Genomic DNA, 16,278 nt, shown 5'->3' with positions numbered 1-16,278 from the left:
TTGTACGCCACTCCTCCCCCAACCAAAATACATTTCCCGCCTCTGTAAAGTCCTCCTGGCACTTCCTGGTTTGCTGAAAAGAACTCAGAAAGCATAACTGTAGAGAGCAGAGATACTAGAAAGCCTCATTACAACCAAAAGTCTCATTGGGTTTATTTTTATCTGATGCCCCCCAATAGTCAGTATAATGGGGAAATTCAACACACTCCTGGGATTAACTCAATCGTCATTTTACCCTTGCATTTCCGTTTTCATTCCCTTTAAATTATAGGCAGATAGGATGATATCAAACTTCTTTGATTCTTTATAGTTTAGACCCATAGGTGATTTACCTCCAAACCGAACAACATACCATTCCTTTCTCCTTCCCTTTCTCCCAAGCTGAGACAAGGACAAAGGCTTGTGAGTTGGGTCTTTCAAGACAGATGCTTTCAGGAGGTTGTGGAATGAACTAAACCCCACCAGAAAGGCCAGGGGAGGTCTCTGTTTGAGTTTGTCCCTGAGCAGTGCAATTATTTGGAGTTATTCCAGCCTCAGTTAGTACTATATCCCATTCTGTTGGCTTGTATCTGTTGTTCTGATTGTAAATTAGAAGACAGTATCAACACAAATATTATTTTCCCACTTCAGCTTTCTTTAGCCAAGCTCATGAATATATAAACTATCTTCATTATGTTAATAGAGCCCAATTTAATTAGAAATGGCAGAGATAACTAGTAGACAGTTACTCGGATTGTCTAATTAGCACCTATCACATCACACTGCTCTTCTGTTGATCTCATTTGCACAGCTAATGCCCAGTGCATGTTGCACTTAAAGTTCAAACCCTGTATTCACTCACAAAGGTGTAAAACTGGAGTAATACCAGATACTCCAATGGAATTATTTCAGATTTACATTGGTGGAAGTGAGAGCAGAATCTAGCCAAAGACTTATATGCAAACGTGAAAGACTCAATCGTGCAAACCTAATTTCAATGGACCTACTCGTTGGAGTAAAGGTTGCACAATTGGACCTGAAGTGATTACATCGTAGTCTAGTGAAAATGGGATCTAAGTGTATCAATCCTTAAATCTTAGAATTGATTCTAGTTTCAACAAGAAAGAAAGAAAGGAAGAAATTTTTCTCTTGGGACAGCTGGTGGCAAACCAAGCATTAGTCAGTTCGGTGAGGACACAAATCAGAGTTCAGTGCATCCTTGTTGGTACAATGCTGGTGAGCGTGAGGCAAACCTGCCGCCAAACTAGGGCTGCTCGCTCTGCTCCCTTTCAACAGTGGCTGGTCCTGTTGACATACGCCGATGACATGCTCCTCGTGGTCCAGGACCTGGGTGACCTGGTGCAGGTGGAGGCCTGCCAAGCCATTTATTCAGCGATCTCCTCCACCTCGGTCAACTGAGTCAAGAGCTCTGGCCTGGTGGTCAGGGCCTGGTGGCAGGAGAGCTCCCTTCCTCCTGTGCTCCAGCCCATCCGGGAGAGCATGGACTGGTTGCTCTATCTGGGTGTCTAACTTTTTGCCACCGATCCCTCCCGACTGGAGAATTATTGTGATCTGGAAGCCAGGGTGGCTGAGTGGTTGAGGAGTGGACAGGACTGCTCCAGTGTCTTTCCCTGTGCAGAAGGTTACTGGTGCTTAACCAGCTGGTCCTGTCCATGCTCTGGCACTGGCTCAACACCCTGCGCCTGCCCCCGTGTACCCTGGCCTGCCTCCAGAAGAAAATCTTGGAGTTCCTCTCAGGGATGCCCAGAGGATTCAGGGGGTCTGGGGTCTTGGGTGGCGGGGGGCCCCCGCCGCCGAATTGCTGCCGAAGACCCGTCACTTCGGCGGCGGGTCCCGGGGCGGAAGGACCCCCCCGCCGCCGAACTGCCGCCGAAGACCCGGAGCGGAAGAAACTCCGGGGGCCCGGGCCGCGAGAGTTTTCCGGGGCCCCTGGAGCGGGTGAAGGACCCTGCTCCAAGGGCCCCGAAAAACTCTCGTGGGGGCCCCTGCGGGGCCTGGGGCAAATTGCCCCACTTGCCGCCCCACTCTGGGCGGCCCTGGTTCCTCTGGCCAGGGCTGCACTGGGTCTCTGCGGGAGTCCCGAACCTCCCCGAGGAGGAGGCTGGGCAGGGCCTGCTCTGTCTCCGCAGTCAGGTCCATGACTTCCGCCTCCAGGTCCCGCAGAGACTCCTCTATGGTGCTGGCAGTCTGGCATGGAGTGCACTGGTGCACGCCTTCCTCTGCTACCTCCAAGGGCTCCGATACGATTGGCAACTCTTCTACCTCCCTCTGAGGAGTCTCCTGTGAGACCGTTCCAAGCTGCCGGTTTTTTACCAAGGCCTGGAAGCTAGTCTCGGCGACCAGGTCTGCGGCAGCTGCTGAGGCGGGAGACCTCCTCGTGGGGCCCCTGCTATACAACCTCCATCTTGGTGTGCAGGTGGTGGAGTCTCCCTCAGTGTACCAGAGGTTGGTCCTGGCTGGTACCACCAGGATCAAAGACATCCTGGACCATGAATAGAGGGACTGGGTGGATCCCCTGGTGCTAGGCTGGCGCTTGGGGCTCTCCACATCTCTCATCCCCTGGCGTATACTCCAGAAGGTGAGGGCGGCTTTAGAACCTGCCTCTCTCATTTTCTTTGAGCAGGTCCTTTGGGAGGCTGTTACCCACCCACCCCTGGCCCTCTGGACTTAGACATTGGGCCCCTGCCTGGTGAGCCTCCTCAGCCACCCCCTATGCACTACCTGAACCGGCTGCACGACATGAAGCTGGACCGCCTATGAACTGTGCCTAGGAAACAGCTCTATGCGCTCATGCTCCACACCCTTCACTTCCTCACACTTGTGTCCTGCTCTGACACCAAGTGGTGGAACCTCCTACCGCCTGTGGTGGGCGAGGAACCCCGGTGGGCCAGTCCATATTCCACTCTGGTTTCACGGCTTGCCTGGGATATTAATTGGTGGCTCCTTCACAGAGCCGTGATCATGGGCATGTACTTGGCGCGGTTCACCACCTCCATGACACATGCCTCTTCTGCAACGAGAGGGAGACCCTGGCGCACATCTACATTGAATGCACCAGGTTGCAGCCCCTCTTCCGGCTCCTCAAAAACCTTCTCCCTAAGTTCTGGCTGCACTTTTCCCCACACTTCCTGATCTATGCACACCCCATCTGTGCCCCGTGAAGTCACGAGACCTCCTTGTGAACCTCCTCCTGGCACTGGCCTAAGTGGCCGTTCTCCATACCAGGAGGGGGAAGCTGGATGGGGAGGTGCTCTGCGACGGTGGGGCCTACTTCTGATCCTCCCTTAAGTCACAACTCCAGGCAGAATTCCTCTGGACCATGTCCACTGGCTCCCTGGATGCCTTCTAGGAGCAGTGGGCACTGTCCAGGGTTCTTTGCTCGGTGTCCCCCTCTGGATCCGTTTTCAACCAGTGACCTCCCACTCCCATCCCTGTTTTTACATTTGTTGTCCCCTGAAATCTTATTGGTGCCTGGGTCCAGGGGCTCTTCCCCTTAGGTGGGGGGAAGAGGGGGTTTTAGATGTGGGTAGGTTTCCACTACCCATCTTCAGAGCCTTAACAGTGCCCTTCCAACACAGTTATCACTCAGGCATGTGGCCATAGTTTGGCTGCACTGACTTGCCCTTCCCACAGAGCCGGCAGTGACTAAGCCTCCAGGCATGCGGCGGCAGCAGCCTCTTCCTGAGCAGAGCCTGCGTCAGGTGACCCCCAAGCCCAGGTTTTTTCCCAACCCCACCAGAGCTGAAGATCAGTCTGTGCAACACACTACCTGGCCAGGAACCCTCCTGCTGCCACGCAGTGTATCAGACTCTTGAGACTCCCAGCCTGCTCTTGTTTTGACCCTGTTCCTGTTCCTGCCCTAGCCTTGCCCGAGCTCTGTTCCAGTCTTGTCCTTGCCCTGCCTGACCTTGCTCCAGCCTTGCCTCTGCTTCCTGACCATCCCTGAACCCTCAGACTCTGACTATCCGGCTTCGACCTTTGGCCTGCATCTGGACGTGGCTACGGTACCGTACCGACTTGGCTTGTCCCTGGACTCTGTCAACCCAGCTTCAACCCCTGGCTTGCACCTGGACTGTGGCTACGGTTCTGATTCTGGCTTGACTGCGGACTCTGATCTCAGTTCTGACCCTATCCTGTCCCTGGTTCAATTCCAGCTCCACCCTTGGCTCAGTCCCAACCTGACATCCAGCTTCGACCTCTGCTCCAACCACTAGGCCTGACTGGGAGGTAGCGCCTGACAGTGAGATTGTCCTGTTGAATATACCACTCCCAAGATGTCCATGTCTACTGAGTCTCTCAAAGAGAGTAGCAGGCTGTAATGAAACCCCCTGAAACAAACAACAGCTGTAGACCCTGGGAAATGGTGTAGGGGGAGATTTTGGCAAACCAGTAAAGTGCCTGAAACCCCGGGTAACAATGGAAACCAAAGAAACTGAGTAAGAGAAATGTGGCAGGGCACAGACGGGGAACAAATCCATGGATGAATACATACCGCATTTCCTGGCAAGCCTTGTGGACCTGGGGGCCCAACAGGTCCAGGAGCACCCTGTTGTAAGAAAACAAAATTTAAAAAAATATTGTTTCTTATTTGTATTACGTAGGAGCTAGAAGTTTTAAATGGGATTGGAGTCCACATTCTGCTAGGCGCTGTACAAGCATATAGTAAAAGAGAACACTTGCCTCAAAGATCTTACAACCTGAACAAGGATGCAACGGTACAAAACAGATTAAGACATCCCTTGGGAATTTCAAAATTGTCTATCGCCATGATCAATCCTAAATCCAGATCAGCTACTCCATCAGCTTGGGAAAAAAAATATAGCACTGAGACTAAAATATATATTATCAGATCAGATGAAATGTTGTTGATTTATGACAAACATATAGGATCCAGGGCAACAAAATAGTCTCCTCAGACAATTCTACCCTTTCCCTGCTTTTTTGTAGATTTAGTGAGGTCAATAGTTCAGCTGGTGAGTATCCTGAACTAGTAGCACAAGAACACCAAAGGCTTCTATCCACAAGGAACAGTCAGATGCACTTCTAACTTTCTGAGGCCTTGGCTACACTTGCAAGTTACAGCGCTGTAAAGCCTCCCCCAGCGCTGTAACTCACTCCCCGTCCACACTGGCAGGGCACTTACAGTGCTGTATCTCTGTGGGTACACCGCTGCGGGTACTCCACATCTCCGAGAGGAATAACAGCTGCAGCGGAGTGGCTAGTAGGGTTACCATCCGTCCGGGTTTCCCCGGACATGTCCGGCTTTTTCAGTGTTAAAAGGCCGTCCGGGGGGGGATTTCTAATGAAGTAGAAATGTCTGGGATTTCCTCCTTCCCCTCCTGCGGAGTGCGGCGCAGCTGATTGGACGCCTGGCCTGATTGAAAGCCGCTCGCAGCCACTAGGGCCTCTAGCAGCCAGAGTCCCTCCCCCTCCCCCGCTCCCTCCTCCCCCACAGAGTAGCAGGGCTGTGTTTCATTCCACGTGGAGCCTGCATTTCTCCCTCTGCCGGGTGAGCGGGGGGAGCAGGGCAGGCGGCGTGTGTGTGTGTGTGTAGAGGCTGCAGGGGCAGGGGGTGCAGAGGCTGCAGGGCGAGTGGGGAGCAGGGGGCACAGAGGCTGCAGGGGCGGGGGGGTGCAGAGGCTGCAGGGTGAGTGGGGAGCAGGGGGCACAGAGGCTGCAGGGGCGGGGGGGCACAGAGGCTGCAGGGGTGGGGGGCGCAGAGGCTGCAGGGCGAGTGGGGAGCAGGGGGCACAGAGACTGCAGGGGCGGGGGGGTGCAGAGGCTGCAGGGCGAGTGGGGAGCAGGGGGCACAGAGGCTGCAGGGGCAGGGGGGTGCAGAGGCTGCAGGGCGAGTGGGGAGCAGGGGGCACAGAGGCTGCAGGGGTGGGGGGTGCAGAGGCTGCAGGGCGAGTGGGGAGCAGGGGGCACAGAGGCTGCAGGGGCGGGGGGGTGCAGAGGCTGTAGGGTGAGGAGGAGCAGGGCAGGCAAGGGCATAGGGGCTGCGGGGCGAGTGGGGAGCAGGGAAGCACTTAGCAACCCCCAACCAAGATCAGAGCGCGAGGGAGGAGGGGGAATGCGGGGTGCTCAGAGGAGGGGGCAGAGTTGGGGCAGGGACATTGGGGAAGGGGTTGGAATAGGGGCGGAGAAGGGGTGGGGTTGGGGTGGGGGCCGGGGGTGGGGAAGGGGCGGAGTTGGGGTGGGGCCGGGGGGCTGGACCGGGGCCCCATGGAGTGTCCTCTTTTTTAAATGTTTGAATATGGTAACCCTAGTGGCTATGACTCACGGGTGTGAGTGTAAACGCTTGCAGGGCTGTACTAATCACCTTGTCAAGTGGCCAATCCTCTCCATTGTTGTGACTGGCTGCAGGAATGCAGAAGTGCCGGTTTCAAAGCTCCTACCACAGAGAAAAGCAAACAGATTGCAGCTTGCTTTGAGTGAGTGAATGAATGAGCAGGGGGCCGGGAATTCAGAACTTGCAAAATAGAGAGCTGACAGGCTCCAAAAAGCACTCTCTCTCCCCGCCACACTCCCTGTCACAATCCACCTCACCCCCCCATTTTGAAAAGCACGTTGCAGCCACATGAATGCTGGGATAGCTGCCCATAATGCACCGCTCCCAACACAGCTGCAAATGTTACAAGTGTGGCCACGCCACAGCGCTGGCAGCTGTCAGTGTGGACAGACTGCAGCGCTTTTCCCTACTCAGCTGCACCAAGACAGGTTTACCTCACAGCGCTGTACAGCTGCAAGTGTAGCCAAGGCCTTACTTCATTTGTCAATTAATGACCCAATCCTGCAACCAGTGACAGGGCCTGACCCACAGGCTAATGAAGTCAATGGGAAGACTCACATTACTTTCAATGGGCGTTGAATCAGGCCCATAATGATATGACCTCCTTTGTAAAAAGCACTGTGAGATCTATGGATGAAAAATGCCGTAAAAGGGCTAGGTATTATACAACATTATTACTGTTACTGAGGCTCCGTCTATGCTTACAGCGATGTAGAGTACATACACTGCATGCCCCCCTAGCGTGGGTACAAACAGCAGTGTAGATCAGGTATTAGTTAGTAAAGTAAAGACACACCAGACCCTTAGGGCATGTACCCTACACAGCTCTCTACACACCCATGCAGTGCATCCCCCATCTACACTTCTGTTTTTGGCAGTGTGCTGTCTCACTGCTAGAGCCTTTTCCCGCCGCAGGGAAAGGCTCTATCAGGGGGAGGCAGTGGGGAAAGACTCAGGCAGTTCCTCACTGCTCGAGCTTTTCCCCACTGCAGGGAAAGTCTCCAGCTGTGGGGAAAGGCTCTGGCATAGGGAAGCAATGGGGAAAGGCTCCAGCAGCTCTCCACCGCCTCCCCACTGCCAGAGCCTTTCACCGCTGTGAGTAGCTACAGACCGTCGTGTGGACACGGCCTGCTTTTCACTGCAGCATCTAGCTACATCTACTCCATACACTACTATCCGCGTAGAAGGCCTACAAGTAGCCTGATGGACTTCAATGGAAGAGTAGTCATGGAAGCCACATGCCATAACTGGGTTGGCAGGACAGTGGTTATGAAGGCAAAGCCATTTTCTGATATCTGGCCTTCTCCAGATCTAAGGCTCCCCAAAACCATCCCTCTAATTCCTTGTCCTCTGTTCAGCACTTCCTCTTCTACTGACTTTTTCTTGAGAAAGGAGTAAGAAATTGCTCATTCGGGGGTAAATTGGGATCTGAGTCATTACTGCTCTCTAGTATGCAGAAGCCAGATCAGATCAGCCTCAGAGAACATGCCTCCCTGCCCCCCGCCCACACAAGTGTGTGTGGTGGGTTTATGGTAATGAGTCTCCTTTATAAAAAAAAATGCTGAATTGATCAGGCAGGAGGAGAAGCGTAAAGCTAACCAAGATCAAAAACCAGTGGTGGGTCTCGATGAGTTACGAGCTCTCAGCACCAGACCGTAGCCTGTGCCTGAATGCCATCCCCGTGTATTAATGAGCACGACCAGCGCCTTGCCTGGAAAGGAAGGGGTTTCATCTGAGAATCAGACTTCTCAAACAAAAAATAGGCAATCTGGAACTGCATCCATTGAATCGATTGGAGCAGCAATCCATTGGGTGCAGCTGAGTGGTTTGAATTTCTGTTCGCCCGGAGCAGCAGCTCTTGTCCAGATCAGAGCGTACCCTGCACAGGTGCTGCCTGAGATTATTAGTCTGGAAAGCTGCTACTTCTGAAGCCCTTCAGGTGTGTTCCCATTGCAAGATGTGCCCTAAGTGAAGCAATGACTCACAGTCTCTCCACGGACTCCTGGCTCGCCTCTGGCTCCTGCCTGGCCCTTCGCACCCTGGACAGAAAGAAAAGGGACTTAAATGGAGGCTGCTATTCAGCACTGGGACTTGTGGATATTCACAGAGAGGGTGAAATTCATGCCCACATATAGGGCCATCCCCGCCCTATGCACCACCTATATCCTAACTAAGCTGTAATGGTCTCTCTCCACAGGGGGAGTTTCACCCCTGACTTGCTGGGTGTAACTATATGAACAATAATAGCGCACTAAGGACGAATTCCTGTGCAAAGGGCCTTCATTGGCCCCATGAGCCACGAAAGTCTACGCTGATGGTTTACATGGGACTTGCTTTGTCCCAGGGTGGACTTTCATGAGCAGAGAATTCACTGGCATTGTCGCTCCTGTTTTCTTGCCATTGCTGAGCCTGCCACTGCTCTCAAATCCTTTTTCTTCTTCCTTTTTTTGTGAAGTTCATGGTCGTGTTTGTTTAAGACAGCCCAAGACGGGCCGTCCGAGCGACAGCCAATTGCTATGTGCAGGATAGGCACAGCACGAGCACTGCGACCTTCTCCCATGCTGCCCTACAAACATACTGCAGCCCTCTGCTGGAGGGACCCGTCTAGTGGAGAGAGTGGTACCTCGGTGCCCATTCACTCTTTGCCCTTTCTGATGAGATGGTCAACAGGAGCGATGATCAGAGCTCACTTGCAATGGTGTTTTTTGCCATCCAGACAATTTTTTCAGTGGCAATTGGACTAAAACTATGTACCCATTTCACATAACCCAAGGAGAATTCAGAAAGTGTCTTGAATCTGAACACTGCCCTGGAATTCCTTGCTCATGCGCTGTAATCACAATCACTCATTCGTTAGCCCCGTGGGGCAGCAGAAGCTCTTGGCAGACATGCCTTGGGAGAGCTGTCTCAGAGCAGTGTAGAGATAGCATGTCACACTTAGGGCTCGACTTTCTTCTCCTTTGCACTGGGGTTAATGAGGGATACCTAATGCCACAGAGGTCAATGGAGTTACAGCAGTGTGAGAGGGGAATCAGACCTTCAGCATCCGGGGGGAGGGACTGTGTGGAGTGATCTACACCCATCAGCACCCCTTACCTATCTGGTCATTCCAGGGAGGGGAGTCAATGTTGCTTACCTGTGGTCCTGGAGGTCCTGGCAGCCCCATTTCACCTGGGACACCAGGTAGTCCCTGCAAAGGAAGGAGAGGTGGGAAACAACTCATTTATTCTCCTTGGCACATATTGGTTTGGCTCATTTTTCCCCACTCTGGGGAAGGGAAGGATTTTATATGTCCAGGGTTAGCAACAGGTCGGGTTCATTTCCGACATGATGGAGACGATGCCCATATAAACATCAGCAAAACCCTACCTAGAACTCCCCACCAGCCCTCTGCTTATCACCAGGTCACTACTTGTGTATCAGAGTGTCAGGGCCCCTGCCAAAGGGAATAAGACACCCACCCATGCTCTGTTAGCTAGGGGGCAGGGAGAGGCTCACAGCCATTTCTGAAGGAATACTGTCGTGCACTTACGGGTTCCCCGCTGTTTCCTCGATCTCCCTTCTCTCCCTTTGGCCCAGTTTCTCCCTGTCGCAAAGCAATACGAGGATAAAGAGTGAAAAATAAATTCAAGTTATCTCGTCGGTGAGGCTGATAAAAGTCAGACAGCTTTGTTCTTTGACAGAGGCTTTTGACCACATTCCATATAGAGGGCTGATGTTAAGGATCTCTTATTCCACATTGAATACTGAATGGATTTTTCATCTGAAGTGACTATGAGCTGAATTGAACTTTGAACCCACCTCTTTACCTGAAAGCAGATAACCCTAATCCCATTAGGGTTATCAGAATATGGCCACAGACTCCATCTTTATAAAGCGCCTGATTCAGTGGCCACTGAGGTTAAGACCCTCCAACGAATGAAATACGCTTTGGAACAAGGCCAAATGAATGAGAGAAAGAATCTTCTTCAGCTAAACTGCTACCATTGCCACTTCTGCTTGGTATCTAGATCTAGAGGACTCATGTTGAAAATATGAACAATCACCTTCCTTCTGTCCCAGAAGAGAGATTTTTTTGCGGGGTGGGAGAGTTGTTAGTGGCTATGGCTCAGTATATTCCCTGTGAAAAAGCGCTTGTCTTGCTAAGCCGATCCCAAATATATTTTCAAGTAAAAAGATGGTTACTCTCCCTCATAGATAATGTTTACATATAATCTGCCATCATAAAATAATGTTACAACTTGGTAAATTCGGGGGAAAGAATATTCTCTCTGGTGTACATTTATTGTCCAGATAATCTGAAATGAGACATCAGCGATAACTGTTGATCAATGATCTATTCCATCTGCCTGGAGGATTATCGGACTAATGTCATTATTCCTATCCTGTCTCTAAAAGATGGGTGAACATGGGCTAGACTTGGGTATCACTGGTGATGTGGATTCTATAGCTGCTCTTGGCCATGGGTCCCATTAACTTCTTGTGTTCACAGAGTTTCTCCTCCTTGCTGCAACATCAGCACATTATTTTGTACGCTATTGTTACTGACCACTGGGATTAATTTACTGCTGTCCTTCCTCTTTATAACATCCCCATATGTTCATGCTGGTGGAATACCATGCAGCAGGAATTCACCTTTACTTTGAATTCTGAAAAGCCAATCAGTATGGATGCATTCATGGTATTTGGATGCATTTAAGTGAATGGCATAGAGTTACTGGAGAAATGGCTGTCCTCTATAAGAACATAAGAACAGCCCTATTAGGTCAGACCAAGGGTCCATCCAGCCGAGTATCCTGTCTTCCGACACTGGCCAGTGCCAGGTGCGACAGAGGGAATGAACAGAACATTTAATCATCAAGTGATCCATTCTCTGTCGCTCATTCACAGCTTCTGGCAAACAGAGGCTAGGGACACCATTCCTGCCCATCCTGGCTAATACCCATTGATGGTCCTATCCTCCATGAATTTATCTAGTTCTTTTTTGAACCCTGTTATGGTCTTGGCCTTCACAACATCCTCTGGCAAGGAGTTCCACAGGTTGACTGTGCATTGTGTGAAGAAATACTTCCTTTTATTTGTTTTAAACCTGCTGCCTATTAATTTCATTTGGTGACCCCTAGTTCTTGTGTTATGAGAAGTAGTAAACAACACTTCCTTGTCTACCCTCCCTACACCAGTCATGACTGTACAGACCTCAGTTATATCTCCCCTTAGTTGTCTCTATGGGTGTGATCCTGCTTCCACTGACGATTCTAATGGTGCAAGACCAGGCCACATATGAAATTCCAAATTTGTATGTGAACATATGTATTCAGGAAAGAGCATTCAAACTTTTTTTGTGGTTACATCATTGTATAAAATCTTTCAGTTATCCAGTCTGATGGGAAGCCTAAGTCACATGCATGTGACTTAGGCTTCCCATCAGACACCAGGACTACTCAAAACAAAGAGTTCATATAGTTCTTCATCGTTCACAAGATCTGTTTTCCAAATCATTTCCACTAGCAACAGATTTGTGAAATTCAAAGTCTGTTTGCAAAGGATTTTCCAACCAAAAAAAGTCTGAACTTGCAATAATTATTATTTGCAATAAATAATTTAACTCAAGTTAACACAGATCCTATTCAAACAGTCTCTGATGCCATCTAATGGCCTACAGAAAAATGACGATGCAGCGCAAACTGGTTTAATAAATTTACGTCAACCAAATATTGCAGTTGCACTTTGGGTGTACTGGTATAATTGTAATTCAAACTAGTACACTTTTTGAAATCCTTCTGAGTGATGAAAATACCCAAAGTGTAGACACACTTTAACAAGGTCAAAGAGATGGATGCTCTTAATAACCGTAAATATAAACAGATATTCCCATGGAAACCAAGGCTGCAAGAAGAAGTAATCACTCAATAGTCTAAGGAGGCAGCTCATTTAATAGTCTTTTTTCCTCCTTTTTGTTTCTGTGTTTACATTTCAGTTGAAAGTTAGTGCCATACTGATCAGCCTCCAGCCTTGTGGACAGATTTTTAAAGGTATTTGGAGTTAGGCATCTTTATACCCTTAAAAAATCTGTCCCTAAAGTCATTCAATAGCCAAAAAACAAGTAGAATACAAGCAAGGCAAATTACCTTGCCTCAATCCTGATCGGGTGGGACCGCCTAAAGGGTCCCTCCAAATTAGCTGAACACATGGCCAATCTGGTGAGACTGTAAATGCTGCCAGAGAGTGCTACATGCTATATGGACCCCTGTCCATGGCAACTGATCTTAATCCGCCCTCTCATTTCACACAGCTCAATGTACAGAAATGAGGCGGTTATGATTCACAGCTGGATTGGATTATAACAAGCGGCTGGATTGGAACTAGCAGCCCCCATTGCCAGCCCCCTGAGCAACTACCTCTCGCTGTTTTCTTTTCCTTTTTTTTTAACTTCCGCCCCACTGAAAAAAAGGGGGCAAGACACAGAGTGGGCCTGCTTGCGCCCCACGAGTCTGGGATTGTGCAAGAGGGTGGGACAGACTGCAGGGAGGCCTACTACCCTCCTGGTTTATGCAAGACATGACCAGAGTCACAACTCCAGCGCCCCCAGAATGCAAGACTTCTCAAAGAGAGGAAGAGAAGACAGGGCATTGAGTGGGTGCACACTGTACCTTCTGTAGGGAATTCCCTTCAGAGCTGCACTTCCATAAATGTAGTTCTGCACAGCTCCCGGACAGAGGACTGGGCCCTGAAGGCATAACTCAGCCCATTATGGTTAGCTACAGACCCAAACCCACTTGAACTTGTCACCGTATTTCAGTGATAACTGAGCAGCATTTAGTTAGTATTTAACTAACAGGGAACAACGTATAAGTAAACAGAGGACTGCTGCTGCTGAGATCTAGTATTCTCTGTAACTGGTTCCCCATCACTGTGAGAGAGGCAGCAGGAAGTATCCTGGAGGATGCCTGGCAACTTCTAACTTCCTCCTGAAACTTATGCCTTTAGAGCACCACAATGCCCCAGTCCTCTTGGCCAACGCACCAGGGTTTGAACCAGGGACCTACAGAGCTAAACGCTTGAGCTTAAGCTAACGTTCTGTAGGTAAGGGCTGTAACAACTCACATGCCAATCCACAAAGGAGGTTGTGTAGCACCAACTCACCACTGGGTTACACCCCTGTGCCAACACAGTCACTTAAACTCTACGCACTTAACTCTCTGCTGCATTGCAACTTATGCAGTTATCTACATCTGTGCAAAGTAAGGGTGACACAGGACCAGAGCAGAACACTAAGTCCTCATGTAATCTGGGAGCACTCACCATCTTGCAGGGATGGGACAGAATTCAGCTGCATCCCGACCAAAGTTAGTCTGGATGCTGCTGTTGCTAGGACAACGGCTGCATTTTTATGGTGACTGGGCATAGTGCTGACCTTGCCTGTAGCCAGACTCAAGCTGAGCTCTTTTGTACAAAGTATTTAAATTACATGTAAAATTCCAAGGTGATTTTTATCTATCAAAGTTAAATGGTGATAAATTAGAGACCATCTTTATTAGATACATTACTTACAGGAAGCTGAGGGTGTGGGGTAAACAGGGTTGTCTGGAAAGAAAACCCAAAAAAATGAAACAGTTAGTAGAAACACATTCACAAAAGAGGCCCTTCAAAGTGATTTTCCTAGAAGGTTAATCACTTGTGGATTTCATTCTCTCTGTCAGTACAGACTCCCTCCCTCTCAGTTGGCAGGTCCTTTCATCTAACACACAGTGTTCTTCAGAAAGAAAAGATCCAAAATATGCCAGAACTTTGTTGGGGTATTTGAAATATGAATCCCAACTTTTCACAGGAACTCTATAGCAATAATGAAGCAAAATCCCAGCTTCAAACAGCTTTGAAATCTGGATCTGCATTTTACACTTGATCCCATCTCTCGTCTCATTAAACTTTCCCCTTTGGACCAAATCTGGGGCTAGTATAAGCAAGGGCAACTTCCATTGAAACCGATAGGAGCTGTGCTTTGCTCACGCCATGGTTGAGCGTGGTCTATTGTCTTGCACCCTGGGATCACTAAGGATGGCTACACTTCTCCTCCTTACAGATTCCCCAAGAGAGGTCAGCGTTCAGAAGAGCCTTCTTCATTCCTATGCACGTGGTGCTGCATTTGGGACCATTTCCCTCAGCTGTCGACCAGGCCCAGGCCTTTGTGACTGGATTATCACCCTGCGATGTACATGGGCTACCCCGATGGTCATGTGGAAGCTGCCATTGATACAGAACGAGGAAGCCTGCTTGGAAGGTTTCACCATTGGGAGTGCATCACAGCAGAGTTCTGCAGCCTGCACCTTCCTGTTCAAGGTTTTGTTACAGACTTATGAAGGTCTACATGGCTTGGGTCTTAGCTATCCGAGAGGTCTATCTGTCCATACGCCAGCAGGCAGCTGCAATCAGCTCTTGCTAACAGCCACTAGATGCGAATCTCAGACATTTTCCCTGGAGGGCCTGTAACTCTGGTACTACCTCTACCATTGTTGGGGCAGGTGCATTGCTAACACTCAGGGCAGGATGATTGGTCAGGTTTTGCTGGAGCGGGTGATGAGGGTTATAGTTATATTCCATGGACTTTGGTTTCATGGCCTTTAGTTAACTTGTATTTCAGAGTATACTCATGTTCCCACATTTTAAAAGAGGTAAATGGAGGTTCCTTGGTGCTTTCCTATTGCCAGGCGGGGTTTGTGAGGTGGACATGGTCTAATTTGGTGGTTCGTTGGACCCAAATTTGAACCCAAACTAATTCCATTGTTTCACGATGGGCTCCTAGTGTATGCAGGTCTCCTGGGCCAGCCACACAAGATGGTGCCGTATCTGCTGGAGCCTCTCTCACAAAGGTCCTGGAGGGCTGCAAGGGCCCTGGATTTGAATTCTCCCCGAGCCAGCAGCACTGCCCTAAATCCATGCTGGTGAGGCAGCGTAATCCAGTCTAGGATTCCCCCTGCTATTTCCATGGGCACGGCGTGTCGGCTAATGAGACTCAGGTGGAATGCTCCCTGCAAGATCTGCTCAGTTTCCCACAGGATCCATTCTGAAAATCAACTGGTTTCTTTGGGAAGTCACCAGGAAATCCTGGACTGGAACATCTTGCTGGGTCTAAAAGGATCCTTTAGGATCCATGCAATAAACTTGTAGCATGTAAACACATTTACTCCCTTTCTCCACCCTTGTGTGGGCACAAACACACACACTTGCCCCAGCCCCTACACCTACTATACATACCACTGAAAGGAAGAGATGCAGAAACCCTGTCAGACTGATGCTACTGTCTGAGGGAGTGGGGATGCAGAGAGAGGCAATGACAGGATACACACATACCAATCTCTTAAGAACTATTGGACCAATTGCATCCACGAGATAGCTCCATGGAAGCTAATGGAGTTATACCAGGGCTAAATAAATAGTTCCTGGTGTTTCTGCAAAGAAATGGGTAACTTGCGAGGCCCTGAGCTTGGGAGGTCTGTGTGGAAGATGAAACTGCCACCTATTCCTCTGTACATCAACTCCGTGTTAGCACCCGGGATGCAGCATTACTTACTGTTCCGGGTAAACCGGGGGGACCAGCAGGACCCACGTCACCCTAAAGAAGCAAGGGAGAGGAGGGTTATTTAAGGAATAGGAAGACAGCAGAGTAAATCTCAGCACAACTACAATTCTACAACACGTACAGCTGTGAGATATGGTTGAACCACAAGAGACCTACTCAAAGGAGGTCCTGGCAGCCTAGAGTGGATGTTATACATCCCATGGCTCTTTTGCTGACAGATGGATTTTGCCCCACTGTCCATGGCCAAAACTTTCCCTCTTACTGTTGTGCAGTTTGACATATGAAAGATGTCTGCTTGGCTGCCCCTTTTGTCCCACAGGTGCCTATCCACTGTGTTTTGAGGTCTGGTTGTAAGACTGGTAGCAGTACTAAGAATAATTCACACTTTAAGGGTAGGGGTGCACAAAAA

General features: G+C 49.7%; 1 protein-coding gene across 1 annotated transcript in view; it reads right to left on the bottom strand.

The window, feature by feature from the left end:
• Positions 1-16,278, bottom strand: part of COL22A1 (collagen type XXII alpha 1 chain) — a 310,551-nt gene that overhangs the window by 52,602 nt on the left and 241,671 nt on the right. The window contains exons 31-36 of the mRNA XM_054020800.1: positions 15,861-15,902; positions 13,844-13,876; positions 9,825-9,878; positions 9,429-9,482; positions 8,278-8,331; positions 4,493-4,546 (exon numbers count right to left, since the gene is read on the bottom strand). Coding sequence (XP_053876775.1) covers positions 4,493-4,546; positions 8,278-8,331; positions 9,429-9,482; positions 9,825-9,878; positions 13,844-13,876; positions 15,861-15,902 — 291 coding nt within the window. The remainder of the gene's footprint in view (positions 1-4,492; positions 4,547-8,277; positions 8,332-9,428; positions 9,483-9,824; positions 9,879-13,843; positions 13,877-15,860; positions 15,903-16,278) is intronic.

The sequence above is a fragment of the Malaclemys terrapin genome, chromosome 2, assembly GCF_027887155.1.
Source record: "Malaclemys terrapin pileata isolate rMalTer1 chromosome 2, rMalTer1.hap1, whole genome shotgun sequence".
NCBI lineage: Eukaryota > Metazoa > Chordata > Testudines > Emydidae > Malaclemys > Malaclemys terrapin.
This window is presented reverse-complemented; position numbering and strand designations above follow the sequence as displayed.